The sequence below is a fragment of the Entelurus aequoreus genome, linkage group LG05 (genome assembly GCF_033978785.1).
Source record: "Entelurus aequoreus isolate RoL-2023_Sb linkage group LG05, RoL_Eaeq_v1.1, whole genome shotgun sequence".
NCBI classification, from domain to species: Eukaryota; Metazoa; Chordata; class Actinopteri; order Syngnathiformes; family Syngnathidae; genus Entelurus; species Entelurus aequoreus.
In genome coordinates this window covers 35672963-35692234 of record NC_084735.1, presented here as the reverse complement: position 1 = coordinate 35692234, position 19272 = coordinate 35672963, and the positions used below count along the sequence as shown (strand labels likewise).

Sequence of the window (19272 nt, the reverse complement as noted above, 5' to 3'; positions counted from 1 at the left end):
TAATGTTATTTATTTGACAAACACTGTAAACCGAAACTACATTGTATTTTTTGAAAACATTTTTACAAAAATTTACCACAGAATGTATGATTTTAACAGCTTGCGATAGTTGTATTGTTCAGGGCTTGAAGTAAATATATTAGTTTGACAACTCAAAGAAGAAACAAAAATGTGCTTCACAATGTTTGCTGATTTTAGACTGATGTGGTTTTAAAGTATTTTATTGTATTCTTTGAATATGTTTAGGTAAACCCCTGTTATAAGATAAGCGCCTTAATGTTTGTATTAAAAGTTATGCTAGCCTCGTTTTAAGGCTAAAAGGCACTCTTCATCCTATATTAGCTAATTATTTCTTAAAATATAGACAATTGCTACCGTAATCTTTCTGTGACTATTTCTTCACCTCTCAGCAATCTGTTAAGGGTATTATTATTGCTCTGAAAGTAGTAAACCAGCAACAATATCAGAATATAAGATGCATTTGCTAAGCTAGGCTAAGCTAATGCTACATTCCTCAAAACTGGGAAGTCATAAATCTATGTACACAGCCTTTTTTTTAAATTTTTTTTTTACCAAAGGCTTTCAAAAGATTAGCTTAGTAGTCAGGACTGTAAACAATTAAATTATTTCCTCACAACATAAACAGCTTATTGTGGTTGTCAGTCATGTTTTTTCTTGTTTGTGGTTGTATCCTGCAAACTGCAACTTGGATATTTCCTCTTTTTCTAAGCAGTATTGAAAGCAGCATAAGCTGAGACCTGAGTATCGAATTCAATACACAGGCATGCATGTGCATGAACACTCGGAGAAGTAAATAAACATTTAACCGCCCCCCAAAAAGTATTCTTTTCAGGGAACGCTCATTTTACAGTGTATTTCTATTTTAACATGTCTGTCAAAAGGAAGACGGTCCTCCAGAAGAACCAAAGACCGATGGCTCAGTGGTTACTGTAGATCCAATCTGCTCGGAGCTTGACGGCGCTCAAAGTGAGAGCTGTCATGTCCGTCACACATAATGTTCACGGTGGTTGATGTACACTTGTTCTGTCCCACTCTGGTGACAAACCCACTCCAGGCTGGACAGCTGGTGGGTGGGGCTTTGTGTCCCCGGTGGTCCCGGCCTCGCTTTGGGAGGTCGCTGCCTCTCGGTGGCCTCGCACCTTCGCTCGGCCCTGCGGCTCTGCTTGGAAACAAAACATGTGATGAAGACTAAATGTGCATATTAACATAGGGATGAAGATGAGGATTAGGATACCTGACACAGCCAGGCCACCTGAGAGGCATGGACCCCTATAGGAACAGCAGGGGCTCGCTCTGAGTAGGGAGGAGGAGGCTTGTGTGTCGGGGGAAGGTCGATTCTTTAAAGAAGCAAACACAAAAAAAAATACCAATAAATACGAGTAAAGAAAATGGCAGGATTTCTACCAGACAAGGAAATTATAAAATGTTGTTAAAATGGTCAATTTCCCAGTGTATTAATGATAATACTAATACTGCAGTCAACCCTTTACCATTTTTGAAAAATCAACCATAATAAAATACTTAATGATCAATAATGTGTTTTTTTAAATAATATTTCTCCAGGTTTTTTATTTTATTTTATTTTTTTTTACTATCAACTGTTAACTAAAAAATTGTCATATCTTTTTTGTAGTTTTATTCCTTTTTTTTAATAATTGTTATTACTTTTTTGTATTGTTCCCACACTACTATTGATTTTTTGTGTCACTTTTGATATGGTTTTGTCACGGTTTACTTGCTTTTTTTTGATGACTTTTTTTATTTTATTTTTTATTTTTATTTTTTTTGCATCTGATCAAAGCACAAAAATTTGACTTTCTTCTTCTTTTTTAAGTGTGAACGGTGTAGAGGTCCCCGGGAGGTGATCTAGTGATAACTTCCTGAGGATCCTTGATGCCGAGGAATATTCATCCATCTTGCTATGGTCTGGATCGTCTGCTGATCCTGAGCCAGTGCAGGATGGATGGATATATACAATATCTAGGTACTTTTTCTAATAATGTCACACTGTAAACCTTGAGTTGTTAAAGCCCAAGTGCACCTCTCTCCTCAAGTATGCATGTGAGTGTGTATAAGTGGATGTGTGCCTGTATGAAGGGTCTGAGTGAGCAAAGTATGATTGTTAAATGTGATTTTAACTGTAAAATTCTATAAAATATATTTGCAAAAAATAAAAACTGTTGACTATTGTTATTATATTATTATCGGACCATTGTTGTTACTATTACTAAAATTTAAGAGGTTTAGTTGTTCCCTTCATTAATGTGCCCTAAGATTTTTGTTGATATGAAATTCAAGCTATTTTAAAAACATTTCTTATAAAGTGGTACCTCAACTTAAGTATGCCCTATTTTAAGAGGGTTTTGAGATAAGAGCTGTCTCTCAGATAATCGTTAGGCTTTAGGTTGCAAGCAAAAAATTGACTTACAAGCATCCCCGCCATTATTTGGTGTAGCAAATGTCACAGTGAACCCCGTAAGATTTGTCCAAGAACATCTGGATGTACTTGCTGTACAGATAGAGATGCACATAACTTTATTATGTGTAGGACAGAAGAAGAGGATGATATTAATTGAATTCAAGAAATAAATCATCAAAAACATGATTTAGTGTGTCGCCAACTTGGCAAAGTCATTTCGAGCGTACCACTGCAAGTCTGCACCACACTGAAGAAGAATGAGTTGATGGCAGCCAAGGATGTTAAAAAAATTATATTAAAGTTGGATATCAATGAAAATATAGAAAAGCTGCTGTTGGTGTGTTTGACCGAGAAGCAGCTGGAAAGAGATACTGTGGAAGTCCACTCTCCAAGGTAAATGTTGTAAATTAGTACATACAACTTTAGTTGTGAGTAGTAAATTATATTGTAATTAATAAAATACCTCTCATCTAAAAATGTGTTTTTATTTATTAAAAGGCACGTCACATGTTAAAATGATATAAGCAACTAAGCACCAATTAAATCGATTTCAATACATTTTACATAGGAGACAATTAATTAAAATACAAGTGTTTTGAACTAAGCGCTCCGTCACAGAACCAATCAAGCTATTAAGTTGAGCTACTACTGTAGTTACATTTTTAACATTATTATTTATTTTACGTAGGCTATGCTCAAAATCAAATAGCAACTCCTGCACTGACCTAAGTCAGAGTGACTGAGTCCAATCACACAGGATGACATTCATTTTTCAACATGGAATGCTTTTTTTCTTTCATATTGCTATGAGATGACTGTGTGTGTGTGTGTGTGTGTGTGTGTGTGTGTGTGTGTGTGTGTGTGTGTGTGTGTGTGTGTGTGTGTGAGTGTGTGTGTGTGTGTGTTTGTGCGTGTGATTGCTATGAGATGACTATGTGTGTGTGTGTGCGTGTGTGTGCGTGCGTGCGTGTGATGAAGGAGAGTGGCAAGGCTCGAGTCGCCCTGCCCCATGTCGTCCCACAGGGAGATCCAGCCACGGTCACACTTAATACTTTCCCAAAGATAGAGTACTCTTACTAGTATTAAGTATGCATACAATCTCTTTATTTTATAGATAAGTAGTCTATATTCATAGAACCAAATGTGTTAAACGACCTGAAAAAGTATTGATAAAATATATTTTTAAAACATATTTTGAGTTAGTTTTTAATAACAAAAATGGATGAAATATATATAAGTTAAAGTTAAGTTAAAGTTAAAGTACCAATGATTGTCACACACACACTAGGTGTCCTCTGCATTTGACCCATCCCCTTGTTCACCCCCTGGAAGGTGAGGGGAGCAGTGGGGAGCAGTGGGCAGCAGCGGCGCCGCGCCCGGGAATCATTTTTGGTGATTTAACCCCCAATTCCAACCCTTAATGCTGAGTGCCAAGCAGGGAGGAAATGGGTCCCATTTTTATAGTCTTTGGTATGAGTGCCTTGTGAGTGCCTTTCAAGACACTCACAACAATTTACAGTGAGAACTGAGAAGCCATCATCCATTCACTCCACATTCACACTATTATAGTGGTAAGCTAAAATTTGTAGCCACAGCTGCCCTGCGGTAGACTGATGGAAAAGTGTCTGCCAATTTGCGCCCAAGGCCTCTCCGACACCACCAAACATTCATGCACATTCATACACCAGTGTGAGCGGCAGTGGGAGCAAAGTGGGTGAAGTGTCTTGCCCAAGGACACAACGGCCATAATTTGGATGGCGGAAGCTGGAATACGAACCAGGAACCCTCAAGTTCTACCATCTGAGCCACGCCACCCTATATGTATGGCAAATATGATCTAATAGCAGACTTAACATTTACATTATTGTACTTGCCCACCATTTTTTTTATATGCCATGACATTATAGGACAAGAGTGACATATATATATACACATAAATACGTATACATATATACGTATACATGTCCATATATATACGTGTATATATATACATACGTATATATATATATATATATATATATATATATATATATATATATATATATATATATATATATATATACAGTATATATATACGTATACATATACATGTATATATATCCATATATATACGTGTATATATATACATGTATACACGTGTATATATATACATACGTACATATATATATATATATATATATATATATACATATATATATATATATATATATAATATATATATATATATATATATATATATATATATATATATATATATATATATATATATATATAAAATAAATTGGCCCTTTGAAACATATCTTTGTCTTTGTGTGTTGTATGTAGACCACATTGCTTAGCAAAGTTCAGTGGTGCAAATGCATGTCAAGGTGATCAACAGATTGTATTATTCTCCAGTGCAATAACAGTACTGAAGTGACGGCTAAAAGGGCATTAATGGGAGCCTTTAAAAAAAAAAGACTAAATAGTTACTTTTCACAGTAACGCATTACTTTTTGGTGTAAGTAACTGAGTTAGTAACTGAGTTATTTTTGAAATAAAGTAAGTAGTAACTGTAACTAGGTACTGGTTTTCAGTAACTAACCCAACACTGCGTATATATACACAGTATATATATATAATGTATATAGAATACATATGCGTATACACACGTATATACACACGTATATACGTATATATACTGCGAGGAGGTGGCGACTTGTCCAGGGTGTACCCCGCCTTCCGCCTGAATGCAGCTGAGATAGGCTCTAGCACTCCCCGTGACCCCAAAAGGGACAGGCTCCGGAGCATAAGCCGCACCGGCCGAAAATGCATAATAAAGAAACATATATAAGTCGCACTGGAGTATAAGTCGCATTTTTTGGGGACATTTATTTGATAAAACCCAACACCAAGAATAGACATTTGAAAGGCAATTTAAAATAAATAAAGAATAGTGAACAACAGGCTGAATAAGTGTACGTTATATGAAGCATAAATAACCAACTGAGAACGTGCCTGGTATGTTAACGTAACATATAATGGTAAGAGTCATTCAAATAACTATAACACATAGAACATGCTATACGTTTACCAAACAATCTGTCACTCCTAATCGCTAAATCCGATGAAATCTTATACGTCTAGTCTCTTACGTGAATGAGCTAAATAATATTATTTGATATTTTACGGTAATGTGTTAATAATTTCACACATAAGTCGCTCCTGAGTATAAGTCGCACCCCCGGCCAAACTATGAAAAATAATGTGACTTATAGTCAGAAAAATACGATATATACATGTATATATATGTATATATATATATCTATATAAACGTATATAAATGTATATATATAAATGTATATATATATATATATATATATATATATATATATATATATATATATATATATATACTGTATATATATATATATATATATCAATATGCATACGTATGTATATATCTATATACACGTATACATATATACACGTATATATATATATACACGTATACATATATACACGTATATATGTATATATACATACACATACACACATATACACATACAGTAGATATATATATATATATATATATATATATATATATATATATATATATATATATATATATATATATATATATATATATATATATATATATATAAATACTGTATATATACATATATATATATTATACATACCTACATACATACATACATACATACATACATATATATATATATATATATATATATATATATATATATATATATATATATATATATATATATATATATATATATATATACATACATACATACATACATACATACATACATACATACATACATACATACATACATACATACATACATATATATATATATATATATATATATATATATATATATATATATATATATATATATATATATATATATATATATATATATATATATATATATATATATATATATATATTTAGCACACATGGGCCAGTCAGACCACACATCCCTGCCACTCATCCCAGCATACACCCCCACCCGGATAAGTGCTCCCACCACAACAAAGTCCATCAAAACCTGGCCTGAAGGTGCCACTGAAAAGCTGCAAGACTGCTTTGACACCACTGCGTGGGAGGTCTTTGAAGACGAGGACCTGGAGAAATACACATCAGGAGTACTGGGCTACATAAAACACTGCACAGACTCTGTTACTGTGGATAAGCGCGTCCGAGTCTATTCCAACACAAAGCCGTGGATGACGAGAGAGGTGCAGAGGCTGCTGAGGGAGAGGGACACCGTGTTCAGATCTGGCGATGGGGAGCTCTACAGCACTGCCAGAGCCAGCCTGAAGCGTGGTATCAGGGAGGCTAAGGGGGACTACAAAACAAAGATTGAGGACTGCTTCCAAAGCAACGACTCCAGGAGGGTATGGCAGGGGGTCCAGCACATGACCAACTACAGGCCCAGCAACCCCCCGGCCGGCAGGGGAGACCCCCGGCTGGCAGAGGAGCTGAACTCCTTCTACGCCCGCTTTGAGGTAACACCATCGGAAGCAGTCACACCTCACTCAGGAGCAACACCTCACCCAACAGCCACACCTCAATCAGCAGTCACACCTCACTCGACAGACCACAGCAGCCTCACTCTTTCAGTGACGGAGCACGAGGTCAGACACACACTGAAAGCCGTGAATCCGAGGAAGGCTGTGGGACCGGACGGCGTCTCCGGACGGGTGCTGAGAGACTGCGCTGATCAGCTGACTGGTGTCCTCACCGACATCTTCAACCGGTCCCTGTCCCAGGCCACCGTCCCATCCTGCCTGAAAACCTCCACCATCATCCCGGTCCCCAAAAAGAAAAACACTGTCAGCTGTCTGAACGACTACCGGCCAGTGGCACTCACTTCTATTACAATGAAGTGTTTCGAGAAACTGGTCCGGACCCACATCCTCTCATCCCTACCGCCCGCATTGGACCCCTATCAGTTTGCCTACCGAGCCAACAGGTCTACGGAGGACGCATCACTACGGCTCTCCACTCCGCCATGTCCCACATGGAGGGGGGGGGGGGGGGGGGGGGAAGCTATGTTCGGCTGCTCTTTGTAGACTTCAGCTCTGCATTTAATACCATCTTACCTGACAGACTGGTGACCAAGCTAGCAGACCTCGGAATATCCAACCCCAGCTGTCTCTGGATTAAAGACTTTCCTTACTGACCACTGTCAGAGGGTGAGGATGGGTACCCACACCTCCACAGCCCTCAGCCTCAGCACTGGCTCACCTCAGGGCTGCGTGCTGAGCCCCCTGCTCTACTCACTCTACACCCACGACTTCACAGCCACCTACCCCGGCAATCGCATCATAAAGTTTGCCGATGACACAATGGTGGTGGGCTGCATCTCTGGGGTCGACGAGACGGCATACCGGGACGAGGTGGAGCAGCTGGCAGTGTTGAGCAGGGCGAACAACCTGAAGCTGAACCAGCTCAAGACCCAGGAAGTGATCTTGGACAGCAGGAGGAGAAAAACTACCATACAGCCCCTGTACATCGACGGGGGCTGTGTGGAAAGAGTCTCATCCCTACGCTTCCTGGGAGTTCACCTGGAGGAGGACCTGTCCTGGAGGACCAACACCACGGCTATCGTCAAGAGGGCACAGCAGAGGCTCTACTTCTTGAGAGTACTCAGGAATCTCCACCTGAGACAGGATCTACTGGTGTCCTTCTACCGCTGTTCTGTGGAGAGCATCCTCACATAATGCATCTGCGTATGGTTCTGCAGCTGCACAGCAGCAGAGAGGAAAGCTCTCCAGAGGGTCGTCAAATCGGCCCAAAAAATCATCGGGTGCCCCCTCCCCTCCCTGGAAGAACTGTACAACTCCCGCTGCCTGAAGAAGGCAGCCAACATACTCAAGGACCCATCCCACCCCGGCAACAGCCACTTCGATCGGCTGCCTTCCGGCAGACGTTTCAGAACCATGCGAACCCGCACAAATAGACTCAAGAACAGTTTCTACCCCCGGGCCATAACTGCACTAAACGCAGCTGGAATGTAAAAAAATAAAATAAATAAAAATAAAATTAAAAAAAAAAAAAAAAAAAAAAAAAAAAAAAATCATGCCACCGGTCAATCACGATCCGGGACTGTGCAATCAGTGATTACACGCCAACTGGACAATATTTATCATATTTATTTACATATTTTAATCCAAAATAAAATGCCTGCACAGCATAGGAGGTAGGAAATGCTGACTCCCACCCCCTCAGCACACTGGGAACCAGCATTACTCCTCTCTAGTCAGTTCACTAGTCACTTTGTACTTTTTACTGTCTCGTTTTTTTTACATTGCCTCTTAGAGTGGTCTTAGGCCATATTGCATATTGTGTATATTGTGTTGTTTTTATATATTGTGAAGCAAAGCACCTTAGGGAAGCAACCTAAATTTCGTTGGACCTGTACCTGTACATGCACAATGACAATAAAGATCATTCATTCATTCATTCATTCATTCATTCATTCATTCATTCATTCATTCATTCATATATATATATGTGTATATATATATATATACAACATACATACATACATACACACATAATGTACTGTTAAACCACTAAATGTAACTTTGAGCAAGTTGCAAACAGCCCCTTTAGCAGAAGCGAGAGTACACCAAAGAGTTTCCATCCAGAAGCACAGCCGTTTGGCACCCCTGTTAGAGCGCATGGAGAAATGCAAAATGCTCACCAGAGTGTGAAGGAGAACCCTCTGCTGCTCCTCTGTCAAACTCCCTTTTAATGAACTATTTGACTTACACTTTGTCCGAAAAAGCCGGTAGCGGGGCCTTGCGGGCGGTGACAAGGACGATGAAGAAGACTGTGATGAGGAAGAGAGCGAGGACAGCGCCTATCACTGCCCCGGCAACAGCGATGGAGTTTGACCTTTGAGCCTGTGACTGGTCTGTGTGGGGAAAAAAAGACCCGGTTAGTTGTCATAGCTGCTAAACTACAAGATGGCGAGACCACCAGTATACAACACAAAACCTGTCACTAACGGCCGCCTTATGGTCATGTCTGTCCGTTATTGTTAAAAATAATTTCTATTAAATGTGTTAGATTTATTTCAATAGATTACATTAATAGATTAAAAATACAATCTTACAAAATTAAAATATGTTTTCAGTTAGTCAAATTGTATTCATTCATTTTAAGCATTTCTTTTAAAAAATATAGGAGGATGTCTCTCTATACAGAAGTTTTTTTTCGAAAGGTATTCAAGACCTTCATTCACTTAATTTATTTCTTGTTTATTGTGTACCTATTTTTATACTTATTATTTTTCTGTTCAGGTCTGTCCCCTATTGTGAATAAATTAAATTAAATGTATTTGATTTAATTCAATATATAATTATGTTGATACATTAATGCATGCAATATATATATATATATATATATATATATATATATATATATATATATATATATATATATATATATATATATATATATATATATATATAGTATATACACACACACATATATAATATACATGTGTATATTATATATAATATATATGTCATATATATGATTTCTATATGAAATTAACCTTTTAACAGGGACTCAAACAAGTTTTGCATTGAATATTGAACAAGCAAGGCTTATATAACTTTATAGTGACACGCAAAATCGAGTTTCAAATAATATTAATAATAATAAAAAAATTTCAATGGCATATCAAATACAATTAAAACATTTTTTCAATGTCTCTTTTCTATTTGCAGCCTTCTGAGGTGAATATCAACATTAACTTTTTCCACAGGCTAATAAATTTGAAAATAAAATAACAATGAATAAACCAACCATTCAGGACTTTAAACTGCTCAGTTTGCAACACACTGATCTAATCTGATGTGCCCAAGACAGATACCTGGCATCTTTTCTTGGATGCTAGTTCATTAATGTCGGGGTTCAGGCTTTGAGCTGAGTCAACCTTCATTATCGAACAAAGGTGTTCATCAGTCATTATATCTCGTAGTCCACCCGGACCACAGTCTTGGGGGCGTGCCTTAAAGGCATTGCCTTTAACGTCCGCTTTTCATCCATTCTGACAACGTGCCGGCCCAGACACAAGACATGTGCAGCTTCTGTGCGCACACACACGTGAATACAACGCATACTTCATCAAAAGCTATACAGGTTACACAGAGGGTGCCCGTATAAACAACTTTAGCTCTGTTAGAAATATACACCACACTGTGAATCCACACCAAACAAGAATAACAAACACATTTTGGGAGAACATCCGCACCGTAACACAACATAAACACAATAGAACAAATACCCAGAACCCTTTGCAATACTAACTCTTCCGGGACGCTATTAGTGCTGCAAAGGATTCTGGGTATTTGTTCTGTTGTGTTTATGTTGTGTTACGGTGTGGATGTTCTCCCGAATTGTGTTAGTCATTCTTGTTTGGTGTGGGTTCACAGTGTGGCGCATATTTCTAACAATGTTAAAGTTGTTTATACTGGCACCCTCAGTGTAACTTGTATCGCTGTCGATCAAGTATGCATTGCATTCGTGTGTGCGTGCGTGCGTGCGTGCGTGCGTGCGTGCGCAAGAAGCTGCACACATGTGACTGGGCCAGCACTAGTTGGACTGGATGAAAAGCAGACGTGACGATATTTGGGAGGGGCACTGAAGTTTGGGAGTCTCCCGGGAGGGTTGGCAAGTATGAGAAGTAGCGGTGAATGCGGTGGTACCACGGCACCGCCGCTGTATATAATCGGCGGGCCAGCTCTAGTGTTAATTTGATATCGCCTCAAGGGCCAAGTGAAATTACACGGCGGGCCAAATTTGGCCCGCGGGCCAGAGTTTGACACCCATGATATACTGTATATATATATATATATATATATATATATATATATATATATACGTACATACACACGTATATACAGTATATATCATATATATATATATATATATATATATATATATATATATATATATATATATATATACAGTATATACATATATACAGTATATATACACACACACACACACACACATATGTATAAATATATATATATATATATATATATATATATATATATATATATATATATATATATATATATATATATATATATATATACACACATCCATATACACAAAACACAAAACCAGTGAAGTTGGCACGTTGTGTAAATCGTAAATAAAAACAGAATACAATGATTTGAAAATCCTTTTCAACTTATATTCAATTGAATATACAGCAAAGACAAGATATTTAATGTTCGAACTGAGAAACTTGTTTTTTTTGGCAAATAATCATTAACTTAGAATTGAATGGCAGCAACACATTCCAAAAAAGTTGGCATAGTGGCATTTTTACCACTGTGTTACATGGCCTTTCCTTTTAACAACACTCAGTAAACGTTTGGGAACTGAGGAGACCAATTTTTTAAGCTTTTCAGGTGGAATTCTTTCCCATTGTTGCTTGATGTACAGCTTAAGTTGTTCAACAGTCTCTGTTGTTGTATTTTACGCTTCATAATGCACCACACGTTTTCAATGGGAGACAGGTCTGGACTCCAGGCAGGTCAGTCTAGTACCCGCATTCTTTTACTATGAAGCCACGCTGTTGTAACCCGTGGCTTGGCATTTGTATTGCTGAAATAAGTAGGGGCGTCCATGAAAACGACGTTGCTTGGATGACAACATATGTTGCTCCAAAACCTGTATGTACCTTTCAAAATTAATGGTGCCTTCACAGATGTGTAAGTTACCCATACCATCACAGATGCTGGCTTTTGAACTATGCACCTATAACAATACGGATGGTTCTTTTCCTTTTTGGTCCGGAGGACACAACTTCCACAGTTTCCAAAAACACTTTGAAATGTAGACTCATCAGACCACAGAACACTTTTCCACTTTGCATCAGTCCAGCTCGGGCCCAGCGAAGCCGGCGGCGTTTCTGGGTGTTGTTGATAAATGGCTTTTGCTTTGCATAATAGAGTTTTAACTTGCACTTACAGATGTAGCGACGACCTGTAGTTACTGACAGTGGTTTTCTGAAGTGTTCCTGAGCCCATGTGGTGATATCCTTTACACACTGAGGTTGGTTTTTGATGCAGTACCACCTGAGGGATCTAAAGTCACGTGCATTTAATGTTAGTTTTCGGCCTTGCCGCTTACATGCAGTGATTTCTCCAGATTCTCTGAACCTTTTGATGATATTACGGACCGTAAATGGGGAAATCCCTAAATTCCTTGCAATAGCTTGTTGAGAAATGTTGTTCTTAAACTGTCGGATACATTTGTTGACAAAGTGGTGACCCTCGCCCCATCCTTGTTTGTGAATGACTGAGCATTTCGTGGAAGCTGCTTTTATACCCAATCATGGCACCCACCTGTTCCCAATTAGCCTGTTCACCCGTGGGATGTTCCAAATAAGTGTTTGATGAGCATTCCTCATCTTTCTCAGTCTTTTTTGCCACTTGTGCCAGCTGTTTTTAAACATGTTGCAGGCATCAAATTCCAAATGAGCTAATATTTGCAAAAAATAAAGTTCACCAGTTCGAATGTTAAGTATGTTGTCTTTAGATTGTATTCAATTGAATATAGGTTGAAAAGGATTTGCAAATAATTGTATTCTGTTTTTATTTAGGATTTACATAACGTGCCAACTTCACTGGTTTTGGGTTTTGTATACATAGTCGTGATCAAAAGTTTACATACACTAGTAAAGAAAATAATGTCATGGCTGTCTTGAGTTTCCAATAATTTCTACAACTCTTATTTTATTGTGATAGAGTGATTGGAGCACATACTTATTGGTCACAGAAAACATTCATGAAGTTTGGTTCTTTTATGAATTTATTATGGGTCTACTGAAAATGTGACCAAATCAGCTGGGTCAAAAGTATACATACAGCAATGTTAATATTTGATTACATGTCCCTTGGCAAGTTTCACTGCAATAAGGCGCTTTTGGTAGCCATCCACAAGCTTCTGGTTGAATTTTTGACCACTCCTCTTGACAAAATTGGTGCAGTTCAGCTAAATTTGTTGGTTTTCTGACATGGACATGTTTCTTCAGCATTGTCAACACGTTTAAGTCAGGACTTTGGGAAGGCCATTCTAAAACCTTAATTCTAGCCTGATTTAGCCATTCCTTTACCACTTTTGGCTGATGATTTAAGAGGTAAACCTCCCTTTTCATTGTCCCATTTAAATCACCAGTTCAATTGGCAGCAAAACAGGCCCAGAGTATAATACTACCACCACCATGCTTGACGGTAGGTTTGGTGTTCCTGGGATTATAAACCTCACCTTTTCTCCTCTAATCACATTGCTGGGTATTGTGGCCAAACAAACAATTTTTGTTTCATATGACCACAGAACTCTCCTCCAGAATGTCTTATCTTTGTCTATGTGGTGTCAGATGAAACAAAAATTGAGCTTTTTTGGCCACAATACCAGGCAATATGTTTGTAAGAGAAAAGGTGAGGCCTTTAATCCCAGGAACACCACACCTACTGTCAAACATGGTGGTGGTAGTATTATGCTTTGGGCCTGTTTTGCTGCCAATGGAACTGGTGCTTTAAATGGGACCATAAAAAAGGAGGATTACCTCCAAATTCTTCAGGACGACCTAAAATCAGCAGCCTGGAGGTTGGGTCTTGGGCGCAGTTGGGTGTTCCAACAGGACAATGACCCCAAACACACGTCAAAAGTGGTAAAGGAATGGCTAAATCAGGCTAGAATTAAGGTTTTAGAATGGCCTCACTCTATCACAAAAAAATAAGATTTGTAGACATTATTGGAAACTCAAGACAGCCATGACATTATGTTCTTTACAAGTGTATGTAAACTTTTGATCGCGACTGTATATTATATATATATATATATATATATATATATATATATATATATATATATATATATATATATATATATATATATATATATATATAAATGTTATTTAATATTTACAATATATATTTTTTTTAATCCTAATTAATTCATTTACATTTTCAGTTATATTTCTAGAATTTGTATTCTTAAAATTTGTAATTTTTTTTTTTTTTTACAACATTTTTTATATTCATTTTAAAAATGTAAGAAGATGTCTTCTGATGCAGAACTATTTTCCATGGACAGTATTTGGCTTTTGCTCGCTCAATAATTTTTTGTAGACCTTTATTTACAATATTTATTCATTCTTCAGGTGATGTCTGTCCGTTTTTTTGTTAAACGTCAATTGATTAATTGATTGATTTATTTCTATAGGTAATTAGGTTATTACATTGATGCATGCAGTAAATACATACAAAATAAAATCTATTAACATTACATTTCTTTTCCGTTAATTTTTTAATAGCATTTGTATTTTAAAATTGTAATTATTTATTCAATCCATCCATCCATCCATGTTCTACCACTTGTCCCTCCTGGGGTTCCGGGGGGAACTGAAGCCTATTTTTAACATACAATGTAGCAGGATTTCTCCCATTGCAAACTGTTTTCCATGGGCGTTCCTAGGCTTTTATTTTTCTTTACCTATACACTGCATTTATATTTATTTACTGTATTCTTCTGGTCTGTTCACATGTATTTAAATGCATTTAATTTAATACAATATATAATTATATGAATACATTCGCGCATGCATAAAAAAATACATAAAAAAAATAAATCTAATAAAATGCATTATGTTTTAAGTTATTTTTATACAATTTGTATATTGACAATTTTATTTGATCAATTATATTTATATTAAAACTACTTTCCATAGGCTTTTGCTCGTTCAATTAATTTTTGTCATTCCATATTTGTATATGTATTTATTATATTATTTCCAGTGCAGGCTGGTCCCCAGTATGATGCAGTACAGTTCTACATCATTGTGACTATATTGCATCTCTTTAGAGTATGTACCAAAATAAATTGTATTCTATATAGACTGTAAAGCCCAAAAATGGCCAGTGGAGTTGATTTAACAAATTTATATTTAACATATTTATCCGTTCTGTATTTTTCTGGCGGTGTAGTGACTCTCGTACAGCGCTCATCTCCACCTCCATCGACCCCTCCCTCACTCCATTGTGCGTTAGGAGCTTAAAACCTGTTGTAATGTCTGTTGAATTAGCTTTGTTATGCCATATGCACCACGCTGTCCCCCTGCAGGGATTAAGGCTTAATGGTGATTAAGATGCATTCAAGTCACATGGCGGCCCGCTTGGGCATGAGTGTGTAAAACTTTGTGTATGTGTGTGTGTGTGTGTGACACAGACAGCCCATGAGGAGAAGCTTGGAGGACGAAAGGTGAGCGCACGTGCAAGGGTCAATTACAGTTGATTTAGCTGTGGAGGTGCTGGGGATCAATAATGGGCTGCAATGAATCCTAAATAACACTTCCATCATGACGCAGACTGGACAAGCCTAGACTTTGGAGCTCCCCCATCTTTACACGGCGTCCTTCATCTCGTCCTCCACCCTCTAGCATTATGCCGCCTTGTTTGGGATGGCGGCTGAACTAAGACACAGGCCAGGCCGCTTGATCGGACCGCCGTTAAAATGCAGCTCGTCAAGCTTCCTACTGTAATGCAGGATGACTGACCTTCCCTATGTGACAGCAAAAAGAGCAGCAGCTGTTGAAAAAGTCATTCTGGACTTGATATTTTCTTTGAATCGAATAGTCGAGTCCCCCCTCGCAAAGTGGTGACTATGTAAACCAAACCAGTCTTTTCTTTTTTAGTCTAGTCCATTATTTTTAGTATTCTTATTTGACATTAAAATATTATCAGTGATTGAGCAGGACGGGGCTGGGAATAAAAATAAAGAAAGTGCCATGTCATTCATTAATTGACATTTTACATGACCTTCTTCATGCAATCGGTTTGTGGGGCCCTACACACAGAGCGTGATCTGCATGTAGGGAGAGGCAGTCCTGACAGTTAAAGAGGAACTGGACTTTTGCCTATCATTCACAATCCTTTCATTCACAAGCACACACATTTTTAATGCATTCTAACTCCCAAATAAACGCTAACAAAAGTCAGCTAACAATGGAGCTAAAGGGATTTGTTCTATTCTACCTAAAAGCGCTTTAAAAAAGATCCAAACATTCCCTCAATGTTTTATATACATACAAAAACATGCAATATTTACATATTTTGGTCATTTTAAGTATACAGCGGTGTATTCATTTCAAAAACGGATCACAACGTTTGCTATTTCTTTCAACAATATCAACACTAATACTAATTAGTTGCAGTATTGCTAAGTGTTAAACACGAAATAAAAACTTTTAACATTATAAAACCGTCTAACTGTACAATGTCTGCTCTCACTAGGATGTCAACTGACGGGATGTGTATATCTTCCTGTTTAGATGAAGAATTAATCATAATCCTCACGCAGGTAAAATTAAAAAAAAATTGTGTATTTTTGAGCCTTTTTTTCGCCAAATTGGATGTCAAAGTTGATGACAACAACCTTCTACTATACAAGTGGGAGGTATGATTTATAATTTAGAATGAACTTCCACCAACTCAGAGGTGATGTAGTAGCAGCAGCAGCAGCTCAGTATATGACAATAGCTGCATGAGCTAGTTAACTCTCTGTGATCACAGTGCCGCTAAAAGTAGTTAGCGCTTATAAAAACAATATAGTTAATACTTGGTTAATATTCAAGTAAGGGGATGCAAATGGAGAATTTTTGGCGGTTTTTGGGTGTTTAAAAAAACGCTTTATGAGGACAATAAATACATTCTTGCCTTGTATTTGCCATATTAGAATGCATAAAAAAAGAAAAACATATGTGTTCTTGTCTAACATAGGGATTGTGAATGACAGGTAAAATTCCCCCCCCAAAAAGTGGAAGTTCCCCTTTAAGATCTACTATTGGGGAGAAAATAAAACAAATGTTATATATATATATATATATATATATATATATATATATATATATATATATATATATATATATATATATATATATATATATATACACTACCGTTCAAAAGTTTGGGGTCTCCCAAACAATTTTGTGGAATATCCTTCATTTCTAAGAACAAGAATAGACTGTCGAGTTTCAGATGAAAGTTCTCTTTTTCTGGCCATTTTGAGCGTTTAATTGACCCCACAAATGTGATGCTCCAGAAACTCAATCTGCTCAAAGGAAGGTCAGTTTTGTAGCTTCTGTAACGAGCTAAACTGTTTTCAGCTGTGTGAACATGATTGCACGAGGGTTTTCTAATCATCAATTAGCCTTCTGAGCCAATGAGCAAACACATTGTACCATTAGAACACTGGAGTGATAGTTGCTGGAAATGGGCCTCTATACACCTATGTAAATATTGCACCAAAAACCAGACATTTGCAGCTAGAATAGTCATTTACCACATTAGCAATGTATAGAGTGTATTTCTTTAAAGTTAAGACTAGTTTAAAGTTATCTTCCTTGAAAAGTACAGTGCCACCTTACCGTGGTAGAGGAGTTTGCGTGTCCCAATGATCCTAGGAGCTACGTTGTCCGGGGGCTTTATGCCCCCTGGTAGGGTCTCCCAAGACAAACTGGTCCTAGGTGAGGGATCAGACAAAGAGCAGCTCGAAGACCTCAATGAGAAATAAAAACTATGGACCCAGACTTCCCTCGCCCGGACGCGGGTCACCGGGGCCCCCTCTGGAGCCAGGCCCGGAGGTGGGGCACGATGGCGAGCGCCTGGTGGCCGGGCCTGTCCCCATGGGGCCCGGCCGGGCACAGCCCGAAGAGGCAACGTGGGTTCCCCCTCCAATGGGCTCACCACCCATAGCAGGGGTCATAGAGGTCGGGTGCGATGTGAGCTGGGCGGAAGCCGAAGGCAGGGCACTTGGCGGTCCGATCCTCGGCTACAGAAGCTAGCTCTTGGGACGTGGAACGTCACCTCGCTGGGGGGGAAGGAGCCTGAGCTAGTGCGCGAGGTGGAGAAGTTCCGACTAGACATAGTCGGACTCACTTCGACGCACAGCAAGGGCTCTGGAACCAGTTCTCTCGAGAGGGGCTGGACTCTCTTCTACTCTGGCGTTGCCGGCAGTGAGAGGCGACGGGCTGGGGTGGCAATTCTTGTTTCCCCCCGGCTCAGAGCCTGCATGTTGGAGTTCAACCCGGTGGACGAGAGAGTAGCTTCCCTCCGCCTTCGGGTGGGGGAACGGGTCATGACTGTGGTTTGCGCTTACGCGCCAAACCGCAGCTCAGAGTACCCACCCTTTTTGGATTCACTCGAGGGAGTACTTGAGAGTGCTCCCCCGGGTGATTCCCTCGTTCTACTGGGGGACTTCAATGCTCATGTTGGCAGCGACAGTGAAACCTGGAGAGGCGTGATTGGGAAGAATGGCTGCCCGGATCTGAACCCGAGCGGTGTTTTGTTATTGGACTTTTGTGCCCGTCACAGATTGTCCATAACGAACACCATGTTCAAACATAAGGGTGTCCATATGTGCACTTGGCACCAGGACACCCTAGGCCGCAGTTCCATGATCGACTTTGTAGTTGTGTCGTCGGATTTGCGGCCTCATGTTTTGGACACTCGGGTGAAGAGAGGGGCGGAGCTTTCTACCGATCACCACCTGGTGGTGAGTTGGCTGCGATGGTGGGGGAGGATGCCGGACAGACCTGGCAGGCCCAAACGCATTGTGAGGGTTTGCTGGGAACGTCTGGCAGAGTCTCCTGTCAGAGAGAGTTTCAATTCCCACCTCCGGAAGAACTTTGAACATGTCACGAGGGAGGTGCTGGACATTGAGTCCGAATGGACCATGTTCCGCACCTCTATTGTCGAGGCGGCTGATTGGAGCTGTGGCCGCA

The 19272-nt window shown here is 38.7% G+C and overlaps 1 protein-coding gene across 1 annotated transcript in view; it reads right to left on the bottom strand.

The window, feature by feature from the left end:
- Positions 1 to 237: 237 nt before the first annotated feature.
- Positions 238 to 19272, bottom strand: part of nectin3b (nectin cell adhesion molecule 3b) — a 68105-nt gene continuing 49070 nt past the window's right edge. The window contains exons 6-8 of the mRNA XM_062047980.1: positions 9234 to 9378; positions 1256 to 1358; positions 238 to 1180 (exon numbers count right to left, since the gene is read on the bottom strand). Of these exons, the coding sequence (XP_061903964.1) occupies positions 1007 to 1180; positions 1256 to 1358; positions 9234 to 9378 (422 nt within the window). The 3' untranslated portion in view covers positions 238 to 1006. The remainder of the gene's footprint in view (positions 1181 to 1255; positions 1359 to 9233; positions 9379 to 19272) is intronic.